The sequence below is a fragment of the Trachemys scripta genome, chromosome 3 (assembly GCF_013100865.1).
Source record: "Trachemys scripta elegans isolate TJP31775 chromosome 3, CAS_Tse_1.0, whole genome shotgun sequence".
Taxonomy (NCBI): domain Eukaryota; kingdom Metazoa; phylum Chordata; order Testudines; family Emydidae; genus Trachemys; species Trachemys scripta.
The window spans coordinates 63,227,128-63,245,399 of NC_048300.1; the positions used below are offsets into that span (position 1 = coordinate 63,227,128).

The window sequence follows — 18,272 nt, forward strand, 5'->3', positions numbered from 1 at the left end:
GGGCCGGGGGGTGCGCCGGGCCGCCGGGGGCCGGCAGTGCTGGGCGGGCCGGGGGTGGTCGGCCAGGGGCCGGGGCCGGCACCCCAGGGCCCGAGCCCACCCAGGCTGGAGCTGCCGGGGGGCCAGCCTGGGCCGCCCCTCCTCTCCCCACACCATCCCTCCTCTCCCCACACCGCCCCTTACCTGCTACAGGCTTCCCGCGACTCAAATGTTCGCGGGAAGCAGGGGAGGGGGCGGAGACTTTGGGAGGGGGCGGAGTTGGGGCGTGGGCGGGGCTGGGGGCGGGGCCGGGGCCCCTGGGAGTGTCCTCCATTTGGAGGCACAAAATATGGTAACCCTATTGCACTTAAATTATTTTCTATTTTGAAAGATCCTATTGGTTTGATAGATAATTAGAGTTAAAATGAGGAATACCAATAGCAATGGTAATATCTCTCAAATGGTAGATGGTTTTTAAGTGCATCTATAGAAAGACAATGAAAATAGTAACAGAGCAGATAGCTGTAGCTGTTATGGGAATATCTCCATGATAATTAATAGCAATTTCATGATTCAGCATTTCTGATGTGAACAATTCTCAATAATATGAGAGGACGCAATGTTTGTATGTGACAAAGATAAATGTGGTTCAAAAAGGAGATGCTCCTTGTAGGGAGGAGCGGGTGAAAGGTGCAGTACAAAAGTTGTTATTTTTAAAGGCATAGTATTATAAATTTCTATAGGCAACAAAAAACAATGATAACTGTTGATGGAGTTTTGATGCCAAATCCAGCGCTCTGTTATGCTCTATACATTTTGTGTGTGTTTGTAAGCCTCATTTAAGCTGATTTTTTTTTCTTTTTATGTAGGTTGGAGCTGCTCTAAGACCAGCTTTTTCCCAAGATACTCCTTCTGACATAACAGCAAAAGCCTGCCAGGTACAGAGAAAACTATTAAGACTATGTAGTAAAAACTTGACATATTTCAAAAGTACGTGTGTGTGATTTTTTTTCTTGTTTTTAGAAAAAGAGTGAGAAAGGAAAAATAGTAGTAAATATCCCCAGTACTGGAAAATTTTGAAACTTATGATGTAACTTTATTTATTAGGAGCATTGAAAGAAGCTCCAGATAATATATTTTGTTGTTCAGTAGTGCAGAAATCCTTTGGGGCATTACATTAAGAAATCTTTTTATTTTGCCTTTTTTTTTTTTTTTTTAATGGAGATATCCCATCTCCTAGAACTGGAAGGGACCTTGAAAGGTCATCGAGTCCAGCCCCCTGCTTTCACTAGCAGGACCAAGTACTGATTTTGCCCCCGATCCCTAAATGGCCCCCTCAAGGATTGAACTCACAACCCTGGGTTTAGCAGGCCAATGCTCAAACCACTGAGCTATCCCTCCCCCCAGCAACCAGTAGTAAATAGCTACATGTAAATACTGGTTTGTAACTTAATTGATCTCTGTTTTTAAAAGAAGGGTCCTGGTCCATTTCTAGGGCTAGTAGGCACTTCGACAATTCTCTGCTACTAACCATAATTGAAAATGGGACTTGCATATAGTGTTGTTTTGCTTTGGTTGTTGTGAGGCTAACAGATCTGTTGAGAAATAGGTATCTTTAATCTGATCAAATAATTTGAGGTAATGGTGATTTACCATTGAATATAGGGCTTAAACTCAGGTTGTGGATCTCTGGTATCAGAATCTAATTCTGATACCATGTGTACCTATGTCCATTTCACCCTACTGAAAGTTTCTTCTGCATTCAGTGCTAGGATGAGGAAATTAGTTTGCAGGGTTAGATGACTGCTAATAAGCCAGCACCAAAACATCCAAATCAAATGGGACTCAAATAGGGGAGACAAGGTTTGGACAGTAAAAAGAGCTTTAAATGTTTTCACACAAACTCTGCAAATTAATTTCATCCAAGTGAGATGAGCCTATATGAGCTGCATTGAACTGTGTTTTTTGCTTTCTTTTGATAATACTGCAATGGGGTTGCTATTTGCTAGGGAGGAGGAAGGTGGCCTTTGGTTAGCATTTGTGTTTCAGTTCCCTCTAATGGCTTGTGAATTTGTTACAAGTAGGTTTTATAGAAGTCTTCCCTATGCCTGTCCAAGACAGGGAGCTTGTGTTGGTAGAGTGAGCCCCATTGCCACCCTAGAATTTGACCAGCAAGTATAGCTGGTCTGGAAAACTTAAAAGAAACACAGAAAATAAATTGACAATTTTTTTGTGTGGAGAATGTTTTCCTTTTTTAATTTTTTTTTTTATTTTTTAACCAGCTGCACCAGAAAGCTAAGAGAGAGACACATTTCTTTTAAACTTGAGCCCCATGAATCTACCTCTTCCCCCTTCCCTGCCCAACAGTCCCCATTGGGATTAAAGAATTGCCATTGTCCAGGGGAAAATGTTGTAACCTGTCCGTATTGAGGGAAGGAGATACACAACATTCTTCCACTGCCTTCCCTCCAGGTGTGAGGGGAATCTGCTACTGCTGCTTACAATGGAGTGGGTTAAGATTCTACTATGCCTACCTCTCATGTTCATATGTGTGTGAATATTCTGCTGTCAGCCCCTCTATATGACATAGAGGTATAAAAATTACACTGTAACACGGCCCTTGCAGAGGAGTGGAAGATTCCATTACTTGGGAAGAAGCATAGCGACATCTGTTCCCTTCAACTTGTCTGGGAAACCTGTTGAGGTGCAGATGTTGTTGGGGAGAGGAGGAATTTAGGTGCCTTTTGACTCAGTAAAAAGGTGAGGGAAAACTGCTTTCCCATTGGGGAAAAATGGGAAAGGTGGCATTGGGTGTCATAAAGAGATAATGTGTCTCCCATGGGAGACACATTATCAGTATGCAGGAATACTGGAAAATACCCCCAGTTCACAGTTCTGCTCTCCAGGAAAGGAGTTGGGGGATGGTGCATTATTCAGCTCAGTTTAGACAAAGCTAGTAATTGTAATAAGGCCTGTCACAGACATTATCCCCACTGGAAATCTTTAACTTTATGGAACCCCTATAAATTGGCTCCTTTCTGTGGTGTTACAGCTTCGAGGGTGTGATTGTATTTAAGAGGATGATTGCTGGGGTATAGTGCTGAACAGGTGGTCTACATGATGTCTAAATCTTAAGGATCTGTTTAATTAAAAAACAAAAAAACCCACTCATAGTTCCAAAAAATGTTTTATTGACTTTTTTAAGACATGGTTTTGGGGAAAAAACTTTTACAGACATGGTAACATATGGATAAATGGACCCTTTTTAAAAAGTAACTTGAAACAGGAAAGAAGTTGTTAATGTGCTTTAAAGCCCCTCTTATTCTGGTGATTTTGGGGACATTTAGTATGTAATTTTACAATTGCTAGATTAAAAAAAAAAAGTTGTTTATAGGTTACTTTTAAAAGGGCTAGTATCCAGTACACAATTCAAAACAAATGTAATGAAAAAAATTGTATTTTGCATGATTAGGCTGACATACTCAAAAACAGAGTAAAAATGTTATTGTTTCTACTAGTTACTGTGGTTCATAAATAAACACAAACACCTCTGCATAATATTGCATGGCATACTTTACAGGTATCTACATTATAAATTGCAGATGCCATGAGCTCTTCAAACACCATCTTATGCTCGTAACTACTGACTTAAGCCGGTCTAGAGTATCACGAAAAGGAAAAACTTAGCTAGGCTGTTGTTTGTCAAAGGGGGCTATTAGGATATGTTACAGAAAGATTTTAACCTGGCATAAAAATCTGTTCTTGCTTGAGCAGGTATCATTGTGCATGATTTCTTCCAAAAAACCCTTTGAGAATGATTTTAAATGTTCTTGCTTAGGTATGTAGCACATGGATAGGAAGTGAGGTTGTAAGTGACCTGAATGATCTTCGCCGAGTTCACAATCTCCTTGTCTCCTCCCTGGACAAAGTGCAAGCGGGAAAGGGGTCTTCCAGTCAGCTTTACCGAGAGAGTGCCACGACTATGGAAAAACTGGCAGTCCTGAAAGCCTGGGCTGAGGTAAACATTCAGCATTAATATTTACCTTATACCTCAGATTAGTTACTGTAGCATAGCTGCAACGTCTCATCCTTTTAGCCAGCTGGCCGCCCAGCCAGCCCCAAACCTTCTATCTTTTCCAGCTACTCTGACTTCCTCCCACCCTCTCCAGGCTTTTGGTTCTCCATGTCTGTCTCTGGAGTGCTTCATCTTCTCTCTATCTAACTTGTCCACATTTGTCACATTGCTTCTATTCTCTCTCCTCCCCACAACTGCCCCACAGCTCCACCTTTCCTCCATCCCACCCATTGTGCACACCCCAGAATTTCTAGACTCTGTCAAATGTTGATTTCCTTCCCATGCCCTTGCCTGTTAAAATTCAAGGATGAGCTGGTTAAATCAAAGCATAGCTAATTAGTAGGGCCCTACCAAATTCAAGGCCATGAAAAAAGCATCAAATCTGTGAAATCTGGTCCCCCCCCCTCACCCCTGTGAAATCTGGCCTTTTGTGTGCTTTTACCCTATACTATACAGATTTCATGGGGGAGACCAGCATTTCTCAAACTGGGGGTCGTGACCCAAAAGGGAGTTGCAGGGGGGTTGCAAGGTTATTTTAGGGGGGGTCGTGGTATGGCCACCCTTACTTTTGTTCTGTCTTCAGAGCTGAGCGGCAGCTGTTGGCCAGGCACCCAGCTCTGAAGGTAGCGCCCCGCCAGCAGCAGTCCAGAAGTAAGAGAGGCAGTACCATACCATGCCCAGTCCTGGTGCAAGGAAATTTCGCGCCCTAGGCTAAACTTCCACCTTGCGCCCCCAGCCCTGCGGCAGCTCCCCACCCCCCCCCCCCCCCTGAGGCGCTCCCCCCTGCTCTGAGGCTCTTCCCCCCCTCCCCCCAGTCCGGGGAGCTGTGCGGCCCTGAAGCACCCCCCCCCCTGCGGCTGCCTGCTGGCAGCTCAGATTCCCTCTCCCTCCCAGCGCAATGGCCGCTGTAAAAAAAAAAAAAAAAAAAAAAAAAATGGGGGCACCGCTTTTTGGTGCCCCAAAATCTTGGCGCCCTAGGCAACCACCTAATTGTCCTAAATGGTAGCACCGGCCCTGACCATGCCACACTTACTTCTGTGCTGCTGCTTTCAGAGCTGGGCGGGCGGAGAGTGGCGGCTGCTGACTAAGAGCCCAGCTCTGCAGGCAGCAGTGCAGAAGTAAGGGTGACAATACAATACCATGCCATCCTCACTTCTGCACTGCTGCTGGCAGCAGGGCTTCCTTCAGAGCTGGGATCCTGGCCAGCAGCTGCCACTCTCCAGCTGCCCAACTTTGAAGGCAGCGCTGCCACCAGCAGCAGCACAGAAGTAAGGGTAGCAGTACTGCAACCCCCTCTACAGTAACCTTGTGACCACCCCACAACTCCTTTTTGTGTCAGGACCTTTACAATCACAATAGCAGGAAATTTCAGATTTAAATAGCTGAAATCATGAAATTTATGATTTTTAAAATCCGATGACCATAAAATTGACCAAAATGGAATGTGAATTTGGTAGGGCCCTACTAATTTGCCAGGAATTCCCCAAACAGGGAATAATAAACTACGGGGCTACTGAAGTCATTGTTTGGGAATGTAAGATACCAAGGAACATACAAGTATCTAAAAATGATGGATTTCACAAATAACATTGTGTATGGTAATTAATTAGGATGTCCATATGGGTTAAATTAAAAGGGACTTGAAAGAGAAACTATCTGAATGTTTGGCTAAGCATTATGAACTGTCATTCTAGCAGTGTGAATAGTTTGATGAAGTTGTAGAAAAATGGCTTCATTTTCAGAAGGGCTGAGTTCCCCAACTATGACTGAAGTTGATAAGAGCAGAGGGAGTCTAGTAACTCTGAAAATCAGGCCAAAAGTTAATATAGGAATCAGATGAGATAGTGAGCATAAGAAATTATTGGACAGAAAATATTCTTAATATTTAAATACTCTGCTGCAAGACAGTCTAAATGATGAAATATTGTTGTAAAAATGTTCGGGTTTAATTTAACATTTTTATCTGTATTTTTAATGGTGATGATGCTCTTTTTGTTGGCTGGAACTACTGTATTGTGAATAACCTTTTAAATGTGGGTGTATTTAATGAGCATGTGTGATGTGAAAGCTATTACAGAGGACCCTGAATATGGTGTGCCAAATGGAACACAGATTGGTCCAGGTCTTTCTAAAGCTTTTCTGAAACCATTTGCACTATACATTTTATAATGCAAAAATAAAAGTACTGATTAAAGAGTCTGCTTTGTGTGAACTTTGCTATACATGCCACTGTGCATTGTTTTATAAAGTGTTACTTTACTGAATAGAAGTAGTGAATAGTGTTTTGAAGAAGCTGAGCACAAGCAGGTCTTTGTTTTCTCTATTGCATTAACATACTGTAGTTCTCTTGCATTTAATTTCCTTGGAAGTTATTTTGAGAAAATAAGGAAAGTATTAGCACTTCAGCTCTGTAGTGTTAAGCTATTTTCAGCTTTGATCTGAAGCAAAGCATCTGTTGTGTGGGGACATTTATGTCTGCTATATTTCTTTTCTAAAAACACTGCTTTTTGTTCCTATTGCAAATCTTTCCCCCCAATCTTTCTCCTTATTTGCGTAATATGTGTCCTTGTGTAAGTGCTTTAAAATTTTCCCTCAGCCCCTCCATGTTGGGTACCACAGATACCAATTTACAGACCCTTTAAAGAACACTACACAATCAAAAAAAAAAAAAAGAACGCTTATTCACAAGGCCTGAGCTACACACAGAAAGTGACCTGAATGAAACTAAACTGATTTTATTCCTTCCTAAACTGATTTAAGAGTAAACCCACAAGTGAGTTGCACTGATGTAACTAAACTGATTCCTAAATAGATTTAATTTAGTTAAATTGGTGCATTTTCTGTGAGAAGAGCCCTAACTGGCACTCTTCAGGTTAAAGTGTTAGTAGCCAGATTGGCTACTGTGCTGTGAATGTTAGCAACAAACTCAGATTTAACTTGGAAATATAGACTGATAAAACCTAATAGCTTTTTCATTTTTCCTATCTTTATTTCCATCTATTGCATAGCATAAAATCTTCTAGTATGATATTTTGCAGTATTTTTGCAGTATTTTCAGATTGTCAAAAAATGTAAAACTTTTCATGATATTCCATAACAGCTAAAATAAAGGTCATTTACAAGTGCAATTTGTCATTTTATTGAAAGAAGGCTTTTTTCTTTTTCTTTTTAGAATTTTAAAGCAAAAATTTTGTATCTGTTTTTATAGGTATATGTTGTAGCTATGAAAATTAAAAAGGAAGCAGAGACCAAACCAAAGCGAGCAATAAAGAATACAGATGATGATGAGGAGGATTTTGGTACTGTAGATGAGCTACCTCCAGACAGTTTGATAACACTTGTACAACCTGAACTGCCTATTCTGAGTCGCCTTTGGCTAGCTGCGTTGAAAGACTATGCTCTTTTGACTTTACCAGCTGAATTTGCTAGTCAGCTTCCACCAGATGGTAAGCACAGCAATTCATTTTTTTTATGATTATGAAAGACAAAATGAACATCTTGGTAAGGAATTGTTAGAGGAATTTTGAATTTCTTCTATAAATTACTTGCTTCCCAAATTAGTTTTGCATTTACAGAAACTCTAACATAACTTTAACACTTGGATGTATACCTTTTTCGTTATGTATAGACAGAAATCCTAAGGCTGAAGTAAATGTTTTGTGTGGTGGTATAAAGTTTCATGAGCGTGCATTTGAGATGACCTATTACTGCTGTGTGGTGAAACGACAACTGAGTTTTGTATGTCATCCCAAATATCTTTTATTTCATTTATGCCTCTGTTTTTTCAGAAAAGTTACTTTAGAAAAATGTACAGCAATTGAGAATGTCTTTTGGTGCTATATTTCATATCACTTTGTCTCTAGAGTCAGATTGTGTTAATTGCTGTGTTCAGTCTTTGAAGTGACTGGAGTAGAACAAATGTTAAAATATCTACTACCTATAATAACTGTTCTATAAATGGGATGAAATAATGTAAAGTTAGTGATTAACTAACTCATAAAACTATATCTCAATCATAACATTGCATTTTCACTAAAGTTCTGAAACTTCACCATTGATGCTAATGGGAACTTTGGCATTGACCTGAATGAGTGCAGGATCATGCCCAAAGAAAATCAAGTGAAGTTTCTACATTCTGTTCAGAAACAAATCCAACATATTTAACTTGAATTTCAAACTTAGTCATAGTTTTCTCTGGCATTTCAGTGACACAGATCAAGTTTTGTTAGCATTCATTGCAATTCTTATTTCCACAGAGCACTATAGCAACAGTAAAATACACAAAGATTTTCTAAGTATAATTCATTCTAAAATTGCTCACTCTAAATTGAATGAAACAAGTCTTTGAAATATATTTAATTCCCAAAGTCTCTCCATAACTTATAATTTACACTATCCTTTTCTCTGATTATAGTTTATATCAAATATAAAGTACACATTTTTGAAACACGATTAGTCATTTCCAGGATTACCGAAGTCCATGTGTAGGGTTATCTAAAATAAAGTTTTCTGATTTTTCAAAGGTACTGAGTATTTGTAGCTTTCATTGACTTGTGGGAGTTGTGAATGCTCAGCATTTCTGAAAACCAGGCAGTTTTATTTTAGATGACTAGACATGGATTTAGCTGCCTAAAGGTAGTCAAACATGTTTTGAAATTTTAGCCTAAATTCATACTTTAGAATAATAAAAACATAAAAATACACTGAAAATATTAATGACTGAGAATTAAAATAGATAAGAATACATTAGTAAACAATGTCTGAGAATTGAATAATAGATTATAATACATGCATCAACAATAATATAAATGATCACATTCTGATTATTTTAATAATAGTAGACATACCCCAGTCCTGCAAACACTTGCATGCATTTAACTTTACAGATGTGAGTAAATTAATTGAAGTCAATGGGACAACTTGTGCTTAAAGTTAAGCATAGGCAGGTTTGCAGGATTGAGGGTCTTTTAGACTATGAGTGGCATATATTGTATTTTACCGAACACATGAAGAAACAAGGTCCCTGCTTTGAAAAGCTCACAGTCCAACTCAGAAAAATACTGATATATACATGCAACACTGGTTCAAATGTAAGAAAGCTTGGGGCCACTGGTGAGGAAATCAATAAAGTGTTGTATTCTAATTCATGGAAGGCTGTAATATATCCATAGAACTACAGTGTACTATAACATTTTAAACAGCTGAACCAGGTTAAGGTTCCATTGAAAAGATTTAGTTGGATTTTAATAACTTTGCAAATTAATTATAAATTAATGAGAGTTTATATGACGAATGTAACAGATTTTTCAGACAGTTTAGGTGTTTGTTTTTAAGCTGTTGTTTGTAATTGGGACATAATTAAGAAATCTTTCCTTTTTTTTTTTTTTTTTTTTTTTTTTTAAATAAGGAAAAGAGAGACTCAGATATAGAGCCAGTACTTGGCTTTTTATGGCTAAGGTTTCTAGGGTGGCTAATATTTCTTTTGTTTTGCTGATATTTCTTGGATTGCATTGTATCCTCCTGGTCCTTTGTCTTTCTTTTTGTCAGTTTCTGGGGTCTTTGTGGATTTCCCTCAGTCCTATGCAGCATAGAAAAAAGTTAGGACAGGGAGGAAATTTAGTCTCACTTTATCATCTACTAGCAAAAAATATATCAAAGAACAGGAAGTGGTATGGGGACAGCCATAATGATACAGATGCCTGCTAGTCCTGTTGACATGGAGAATTGTGCTGCAGGTAGCAGTAACAATGATCAAATTTGAATATCTACATCAGCAAATGTACCCTATAAATGTGTACTTACAATATACGCCCTCTCTCTCACACACATGTACTTTGTATGCTAATTTAACAGGTGGAGCATTTTACACTCCAGAGACAATTGATACAGCTAGACTGCACTACCGGAACTCTTGGGCTCCAATCCTACATGCAGTGGCACTCTGGCTAAACAGTGCAGGATTTAATGCTTCTGAGTCACCAGAAGAAGCAGCTGCAGCAATGCCTAATTCACAGAAACGTGCCTCGTCCATCATGTTAAACCAGGCACCTGGAACACCACCTACCACTAAATCTTTGCCAGAGATAAACAAAGATAGAATGCACTTGATTTTAGGTAAGAGCTTTGTGATATCGTATTTCAAAGTTTAATACCACAGTGTGGTTGCATTAAAAGGACACCATCATCTTGAAATCTAGCCAGTTTAAAATGGACCAACACTTACAGCCTGGCAACCCATCTCTCCAAAATGATTTTTATAGCTGTGAAAAACATTGCTCCATGTCCTTTTAATGAAATCTTCCAGATTAGTTTTATATCTGATTTTTACATTATGTTTAAAAATAAGTCATTAGGTATCTACATATTGTGTATTTATTACAGTTCAGATGATACAAATTATGTTCTCTAGACATGTGTTCTTTCTATAATTTTAGAATCATGAGCTAGATTAAATTATACCCAGGGGTGCTGGTGGTGCTGCTGCTGCACCCCCTGGCTTGAAGTGGTTTCCACCATATACAGGGTTTACAGTTTGATTCAGTGGCTCTCAGCAGCCCCCTCCCACCCCCTAAAAATTGTTCCAGCACTCCTGATTATACCTCCTGATCAGATCATAATTCAGTAAAGACCTGTGTGACATTGGCCAGGTCACTTGGTCTATGCTGTGCCTCAGTTCGTCATGTGTGGAATTGGGGATCGTACTATACTTCCTACTTCACAGGGGTGTTGTAAGGAAAGCATCCGTTAGTAATTGAGGCATTCAGGTACTATAGTGATGGGGGCTATGGAAATGTCTAGATGTATAGATTTGTAAAATTTGGAATATATGCCCATCTGCACACTCTGTCAGTGGCTCTCAAACTTTTTTACTCGTGACCCCTTTCACATAGCAAGCCTCTTAGTGTGACCCCCCCCTTATAAATTAAAAACACTTTTTTATATATTTAATACTATTCTAAATGCTGGAGGCAAAGCGGGGTTTGGGGTGGAGGCTGGCAGCTTGTGACACCCCATGTAATAACCTCGCAACCCCCTGAGGGTCCCGACCCCCAGTTTGAGAACCCCTGCTCTATGTTTATCTGTGTATATCTTTCAGTAGTTTTTGATCCATGCTATACAAATAACTAGTAAAACAGTGTTGCACTGACAGTCGTATAATTAATTCTGAGACTTTTGTACAATAAACTCAGAGACATATTATTTGTTAAAAGATAAATGTTGTTTTTTCTTTCTTTAAATAGTGGCAGTTCTTTATAGAGATTGCATGTGGAAGTACTGTAATATTTGAATTTTAAACATTTGTAATAATAATACAAATGTTTGTTGAAAAATTGTGTTGTATATCTAGGTCATACTCGAAAATAAAATCTCTTCTATTGCAGTTTATTTTTTCCAGTTAAAATACTATAGTATAAAGAAACTGAAAAAGAGTTAAAAGTGGCAGATTTTAATGTATAGATTTGCAAAAGCAAATGACAAAAATTAGTTTCCTTTCAAGATCTATAGGTTAGTGACCATGATTTACTATTTACTGTCTCAATCTTGGTTTTACTGGAAAAAAGTGACTGGTTTGACATTTTTAACACAAAGAATATCTCTCAGTGGCAAAAATAAAACATGAGTATAACTTTTGTGTTTTAAAAAACCCTCAAACAAACCCAATTTCTGCATCATTTAAATACTTAAATATGTTATAAAACAACACTCATCATATTGGTATAGAAATGAGATTTTGTGTGTTTCTTTTCAGGTGTTAGTATACAATTCCTCTGTTCCCCCAGGCCTGAGGAGCCTGTTGAACATGTCACGTCTTGTTTACAGGCACTGCATACTTTACTGGATTCCCCTTGTGCTAGAATTCATATTGCAGAGGATCAGGTACAGTACATAGGCCTAATAATATGTTACTGATGTTGGAATCTCAGTGGCTTATTCTGTTTTTAGATACGTGTGTGTGTGTAAATGTTCATGATTAATCTGTATTCTGTTTACTTCCGCATCCCTGAAAATTAGAACTGGTCCAAAACTAGGGGGAAAACACATTACTGAAATGTAGGCAAATTCAAAGTGTTTTTGTTGTTTTTCATAATGATCCAATTTTTTCTTTTTCTGTAGATGTAAAAAAAATTGGTTATTACCTTAAATTTTCAGCAATGATTTTTTTTTAAAACTGACCTATTAAAGTTGCAAATAGAAAACAACAATAACAGAAAAGCTCCAACGTTTTGCAAAACACAAAATGTGCTACATTTTTTTCATTTAAAATTTTTTTTCTTAAATTTTCAAAAGTAGGCAGTTTAGAAATGTTTTTTCAAAAGTTCCATTTTTGAATGAAGAACAGATTTCAATGAAAAATAATAGCAGTCAAAAAATTGTGAGCAGCTCTACTGGAAATATTCTTCTCTCATTATGTTCAATATCTAACATACTAGATTCTCCTAGGGAGAGAGATGAATTCTAAATCCAAGAAGGAAAACATTATAAACATAGCAGAAATATATTGCTATATCTTGGAGGTTAGGAGATCTATTCAATTTGCCATGATGATTTGGTATAGGAATAAGTGGGATCTGCAAAAAGCTTTTCCATTTTAATTGGTGGCGCATGTTTAATTTTTAATAGCAATTCAGTAAATCTGAAGATCATGGCAGTCGACTTATCACCCCATTTTCTTTTCCTTAATGCCTGATAAATCACAGCACATGATCTATCTTATGATTATCTCTGACAGAGACTGTACACTTTTGTAGAGCAGAAAGCTTTATAAGGAAAGTACTATGGAAGTCCTGTAGTAACACTGCAGACCAAGTACTCTTTCTGTTTTTTATTTACAATTACTTCGATTTTTGCTAGCCACAGAGTTGAGGGTGAACAATTATGTGTTATCCCCTCCCCTGCTCTTGAGTAAGTGGCATAAAAGCCACGGTCAACCATTCGGAAGATGTTTCAGTTCACATAAGCTCAGTGGGCCTAATGCCACTTCTCTCATAGTATCACAAGCATGTCCCAGATGTATTCAGACAGTTTGTTTTCATGGATCTTCATCCTTTAGCAGCTTTATGGTGTTTACGAGGGCTTTAATTATTTATTATTTTGTGGGGGAAATACACTACTTACTGGATAAATCTGGCAAAGTTATATCATTGTCACCTTTTGTGTGTGGTTGGTTACTTTGGCCGTGGGAGGCTTTCCCTTCAGCATCAGATCTCCATATCCCCCAGCAGACTTTAACATTAGTTTTCAAGCAGTTGAGGTGAATTTTTTTTTTTTTTTTTTTTAAAAGACAGTAAATTGCCAAACTCAACCAATACATCCATTTAATACCATTAGGGTTGTTTATCAGCACACTTGCCCATTTTTTTAAATTTTTCTCCTTTTAAATCTTACCATTAAAACAGAAATGAGAGAACAATCCTACTAGCAATCCTTTGTGTTTCTCAAGTGTGTAAACCTCCTAAACCACAGTTTGAATGCTCTTGGGATTAGATTTAACCATTTTTGTTCTTTTAAAAAATCCCAGGTTATGGTGAGTGAAAAACACTCCCTTAGAGTAAATAAGTGATATAACAGGATAAAGGGTGGGACATATGCAAAAATGATTCTCTGAGAAGTGAACTGAAAAACACAATTAGTGTGTACCAAAGGAATTGTGCTTTTTAAAACTGAGAAAAAAATATTCTATGGCTAAGAATAACAGTAAATTAACCAGAAACCATTTTTGCTGATAATTAGGGGTCTGTGAACCATTCACTTTTAATTCACACTAAAAAAAAATACTTTAATTTATTCTAGCTCCTTGGTGTTGAACTTCTGAGTGTGCTGCATCGACTCTTATTGACCTGGGATCCTCCTTCAGTCCAGCTGCTAGTTACAGGAGTTGTCCAGCAGATAGTGAGAGCAGCTCAAGATTACTTGCAAGAAAAAAGGAACACTCTAAGTAAGACTTTAAAAACAAACAAATTTAAAACTGTTGTTTGCATTTACAGAGGAAAAAAGCAACAAATTTCCTAATTGGGAGAAGAACTCAGATTTATTAAAGTGTGGTTCTTCTCTGAAAACTGACTAGGTAAAAATGGCTCCTACTTCTCCCACAGATCTGTTCAATGTATTCATAGTTATACCCTCAGTTATCTTCACTGACACCTTTTATCGGTGTGATTGTGGGGCAGGGCAAGGGCTTACTGCTTTTTACTTCCATTAGTGCTGTAGAAAGAACCAACACAGCATTTTATTCCTTTTTCTGCATCAATAGAATTGTTTATTAAAACCCAATAAGTTACGTCTTTCCAAACCCATGCAGGCAATGGGACAGCACATGTGTTCACTAAAGCATCATTTGATTTCAGTGGAGTTGCATAGGGGTATTGAGGGCATAATTACTAGACTTTATTACTGACAATGGCAAAGGAGAGAACATAGCTTGTAAGTCTGCCACTCAGAAGAAAATCTTATAAGCCGAGCACATTTGATACTAACATCATAAAGACAGTACACAGAATCCCACAATACTATTTTTAGAGTCACATTTCAGATTGGAATAGCACTTTAATATTTTTTCTACAAAAATCTTATTTGTTTATATCTAAGATAAAGAAAAAAAAACAATTCACGCGACATTGTGCCTGGCAACATGCAGAAGTTGGCATCTTTTGATGATAATTTTACTACATGAGTTTTTTAAGAAGTATGAAACACAGCAACTGTTTTCAGACATTGTAATTATTAAATGTTATCAATTTCTGGGCTTGTTATGGCATTTTAAAGTCAATTGTTACAATCACAAAACCTTTAAGGCAATTTAAAACTCCTTCAGCACATTTTAACTTTAAAAGTAGTATTTTTCTTAACTTGTGTGATCTGTCTGACATTATACATTAATGTGAACCTCTAGCTCTTCTCAAAGTATTATCTACCTTTCAGTGCATTTTATCTAATATTTATTTGGGTTTTTTACTATATAACCAAATCTCTTTCACTGCAGATGAAGACGACATAAAGGAAAAAGAAACGTGTCTTGTGTTAGGAGAAGGTGGTGAGACTGGTGGCCTTGTGCCTGGAAAATCTCTCGTCTTTGCAGCCATGGAACTACTAATGTTTATCCTAGTACGGCACATGCCACATCTAAGCCCCAAAATGTCAGACTCTCCAAGTCATGTTTCTGCCAAACCCCAGCTCTCTGAAGAAAGTGCTCGCCTTGTGGCTGCCACAGTTACTATCCTATCTGACCTGCCTTCTCTGTGCTCTCCAGCCGGTACTCTACTATAACTTCATATGCATAAATGAATGGGTTTTATGAGAAATATAAGACAAATCCAGTCATTTGAAATGACCAAGTGACACAGTAGTAACTAAAAATGTTACCTCCGTTGCAGACCACTTTAAGTGAAGCTAATTTATTGATGGTGAGGTTTAGATTCTAGAGCAATTTAAGGGTGCCCGCTTGTCAGGTCACAGGACATCAGGAAACACGCAAAATCAAAATTTGCACTGTATGCCCTGTTTGTTCTAATACAGCAGAGGCCTCTCTCACGTCTGCAAGAAATTACATTGACATTGCAGATGTTTAGCACTTCTTGAGGTTGAGCCCTTAGTGAGGTGCAAAGTTAATAACAATTGTAGAGGAAATAATTTCTGAAAAATACTTGGCCTGTAGTCCAAATTAGTAATTAATGGATGGCAAATGTTTAGTTAAAAATAAAAAATTTCTATAAGCTAGCCCAGAGTCTTGCACTGCTGCCATGCAGGAGCCTATGATTTGATTCCTGGTCCCATTTTTTCTTGCTTTCAGGGATGACTGAGTAAAGGAGTGTTTGAGAAGGAGCATTCAGTAGTGACCTTTCAGACCAGTTAAGGAATTATATTGATGGCCGCTACAAGGAATTTTGGCCAGGTTTTCTCAGCCAGAAAGCTATCTGCCCAGACTCATGGCTTTAAGTATGAGCTGGGGGAAGGATAAGTACAAATTCTACATGTATGGGCTCTTTTTAGCTCCAATTGGATGCAAAAGAAGCCCTAATCGGGGAAGAATCAGTTATTTATCTTTTTTTGGTGCTTTGTGGCCCCCCCCATTACCATAATATCTGAGCATCTCACAGTCTTTACTGTATTTATCCCTTGTGAAGTAGGGAAGTATTATTATCCCCATTTCACAGATGGGAAACTGAGGCATAAAAAAGGCGAGGTAACTTGCCCAAGCTTATACAGGAAGTATGGGCAGAGGAAAGAATTGAACCTGCATCTCTCCAGTCCCAGACTAGTACCCTAACCACTGGACCATCCTTTCTCTCTTTAATGGATTTTTAAAAATCATTCCTTGTCAACCTAGAGCAGATTTTTAATGGCTGAGTTATAAATCCCTGAATTGCTGACAGCTTTTTAACTACATTAGCACAAATGACTCCAAATGAAGTAAATTGTCATATAATATATTTGGACTATAATAAGATGTTTCTTAATTGTTAAAATATTATTGAATTATATTTACCACCACATAAATAAATTATAGTACATTTTGGTATATCTATTGCTAGCAAGAGATGTTCCACTAAGGAAATATAAAGAAGTTGTGGACCATACCTGGTGTTAGAATTAACTGCAAGAATGCACTTTATTTTTTATTTCAGGATGTATGACAATATTACCTACAATCCTGTTTCTGATTACAAGAGTATTGAAGGAAACTGCAGTAAAATCAGTGGATAATCAGGTCTCACCACCAGTCAGTGCAACTCTTCAGGCGATAAAAACTATTGTAACTCTTCCAATGGCCAAGACTGAGGAAACCCATAAGCAATGGACCAGTCTTATCCGCAGCACACTGGCATCTGTCTTGGAATACTCCCAACCAGGTAAGCAGTTTACTCTCAACCAGTTGAGCATCTTAAAGCTAAAGTTTCTGTTATGGAGAAGTGAATGTTACGTGTTTGTATATAATATAATATAGGCTACATATCAGGTTAGGATTATGGGGACGAAAAGCTGTGATTAACATAGCATAGCTTGTAAAACTGAGAAAAGATCTAAGTGCTAACACAAGGCTGCCTAACTCTCTGCATTATAGTGAACTGTGTATGTAATGCTGAATACAATGCCGATTTTAGAATAATACAGCCTCATCTCAGGGCAGCACACTTCATCTTCATCCTTCTTGACCTCTCAGCTGTCTTTGGCAATATTGATCATACTCTCTTTCTTGAAATCTTGTCCTTACTTGGCTTTTACAAATCAGTTCTCTTCTACCTCTCCACTCATTTCCTCAGTGTCTTTTTCAGCAGGCCTCCCACCCTTCTCCTGTTTCCATAGGTCTCTCATGGGGCTTGGCACACTTACCTTCTGTTTCTGTGCATTTTCTTTAGGTAACCTTATCAACTCTCACAGCTTCAGTTACCATCTCTGTACCTTTGACTCACAAATTTACCTCTCCATTCCTGACCTGTCTCTCTTCTGCCAATCCTGCATCTCAGCCTGTCTCTCTGAAAACTCCTGGACGTCTCACAACCAGCTTAACTCCTTGTCTTCCTTCCCAAACTGTTCCTCACTTTCTGTTACTGTTGACAATCCATCCTCCCCCATGTCACCCACGCCCATAAACTAGGAATCCTCTTTGATTATGCCCCTCTTTTCCTTTTACCCCAAAATATCTGCCTGCCCAGAGAGAATCAGATCTCAGCGATCAAAATGGCGCATAGGGAGAGAGCCAGTGTCTCAGGTAGTCAGAGCCATAATTGTATCGAGCTGTATGCAGTAGATCAAACTCAATACCTGGAATTGTTGTTCAAGGAAACTGGAAGCCAGTGATGCTTTAAGAGAATCGGTATAATAGGCTTCATATAGTCATCATCATAGTGAGCGCTACAGTAATTCAGTGTGAAGGTAGTAAAGGCATGGATGACTGTGGCAAATTCACATCAGAGAATTGATCACAATATAGTCTGGCATAATACAGAGGGGTAAAAGACTAGCCACTGATATCATCAGGGAATCAAAGAGAAGTGAGAACCCAAAAGCATCTCCAGATTGTAAATCTCCTTGACAAAGGACTGAGTGACCCTTTCAGTAATGGGAAAAACCATACCGCTGCCACAACCCCTAGATGCTTCTCCTGGCCTACCAGCAGCATCACCATCTTGTCTGCTGACTTCAATCAGCTTCCTCTAATCCAAGCGTCTTCTCTGCCCTAGAAGAACAAAGAGGCGGTACAATCCATGTTGTCTGACCC

General features: G+C 38.4%; 1 protein-coding gene across 2 annotated transcripts in view; it reads left to right on the plus strand.

The window, feature by feature from the left end:
• Positions 1-18,272, plus strand: part of HEATR5B (HEAT repeat containing 5B) — an 89,780-nt gene that overhangs the window by 61,991 nt on the left and 9,517 nt on the right. For both annotated transcript variants that reach the window (XM_034764932.1, XM_034764933.1), the window contains exons 26-33: positions 849-917; positions 3,818-3,997; positions 7,263-7,500; positions 9,908-10,168; positions 11,805-11,932; positions 13,847-13,991; positions 15,036-15,305; positions 16,678-16,902. In XM_034764932.1, coding sequence (XP_034620823.1) covers positions 849-917; positions 3,818-3,997; positions 7,263-7,500; positions 9,908-10,168; positions 11,805-11,932; positions 13,847-13,991; positions 15,036-15,305; positions 16,678-16,902 — 1,516 coding nt within the window. The remainder of the gene's footprint in view (positions 1-848; positions 918-3,817; positions 3,998-7,262; positions 7,501-9,907; positions 10,169-11,804; positions 11,933-13,846; positions 13,992-15,035; positions 15,306-16,677; positions 16,903-18,272) is intronic.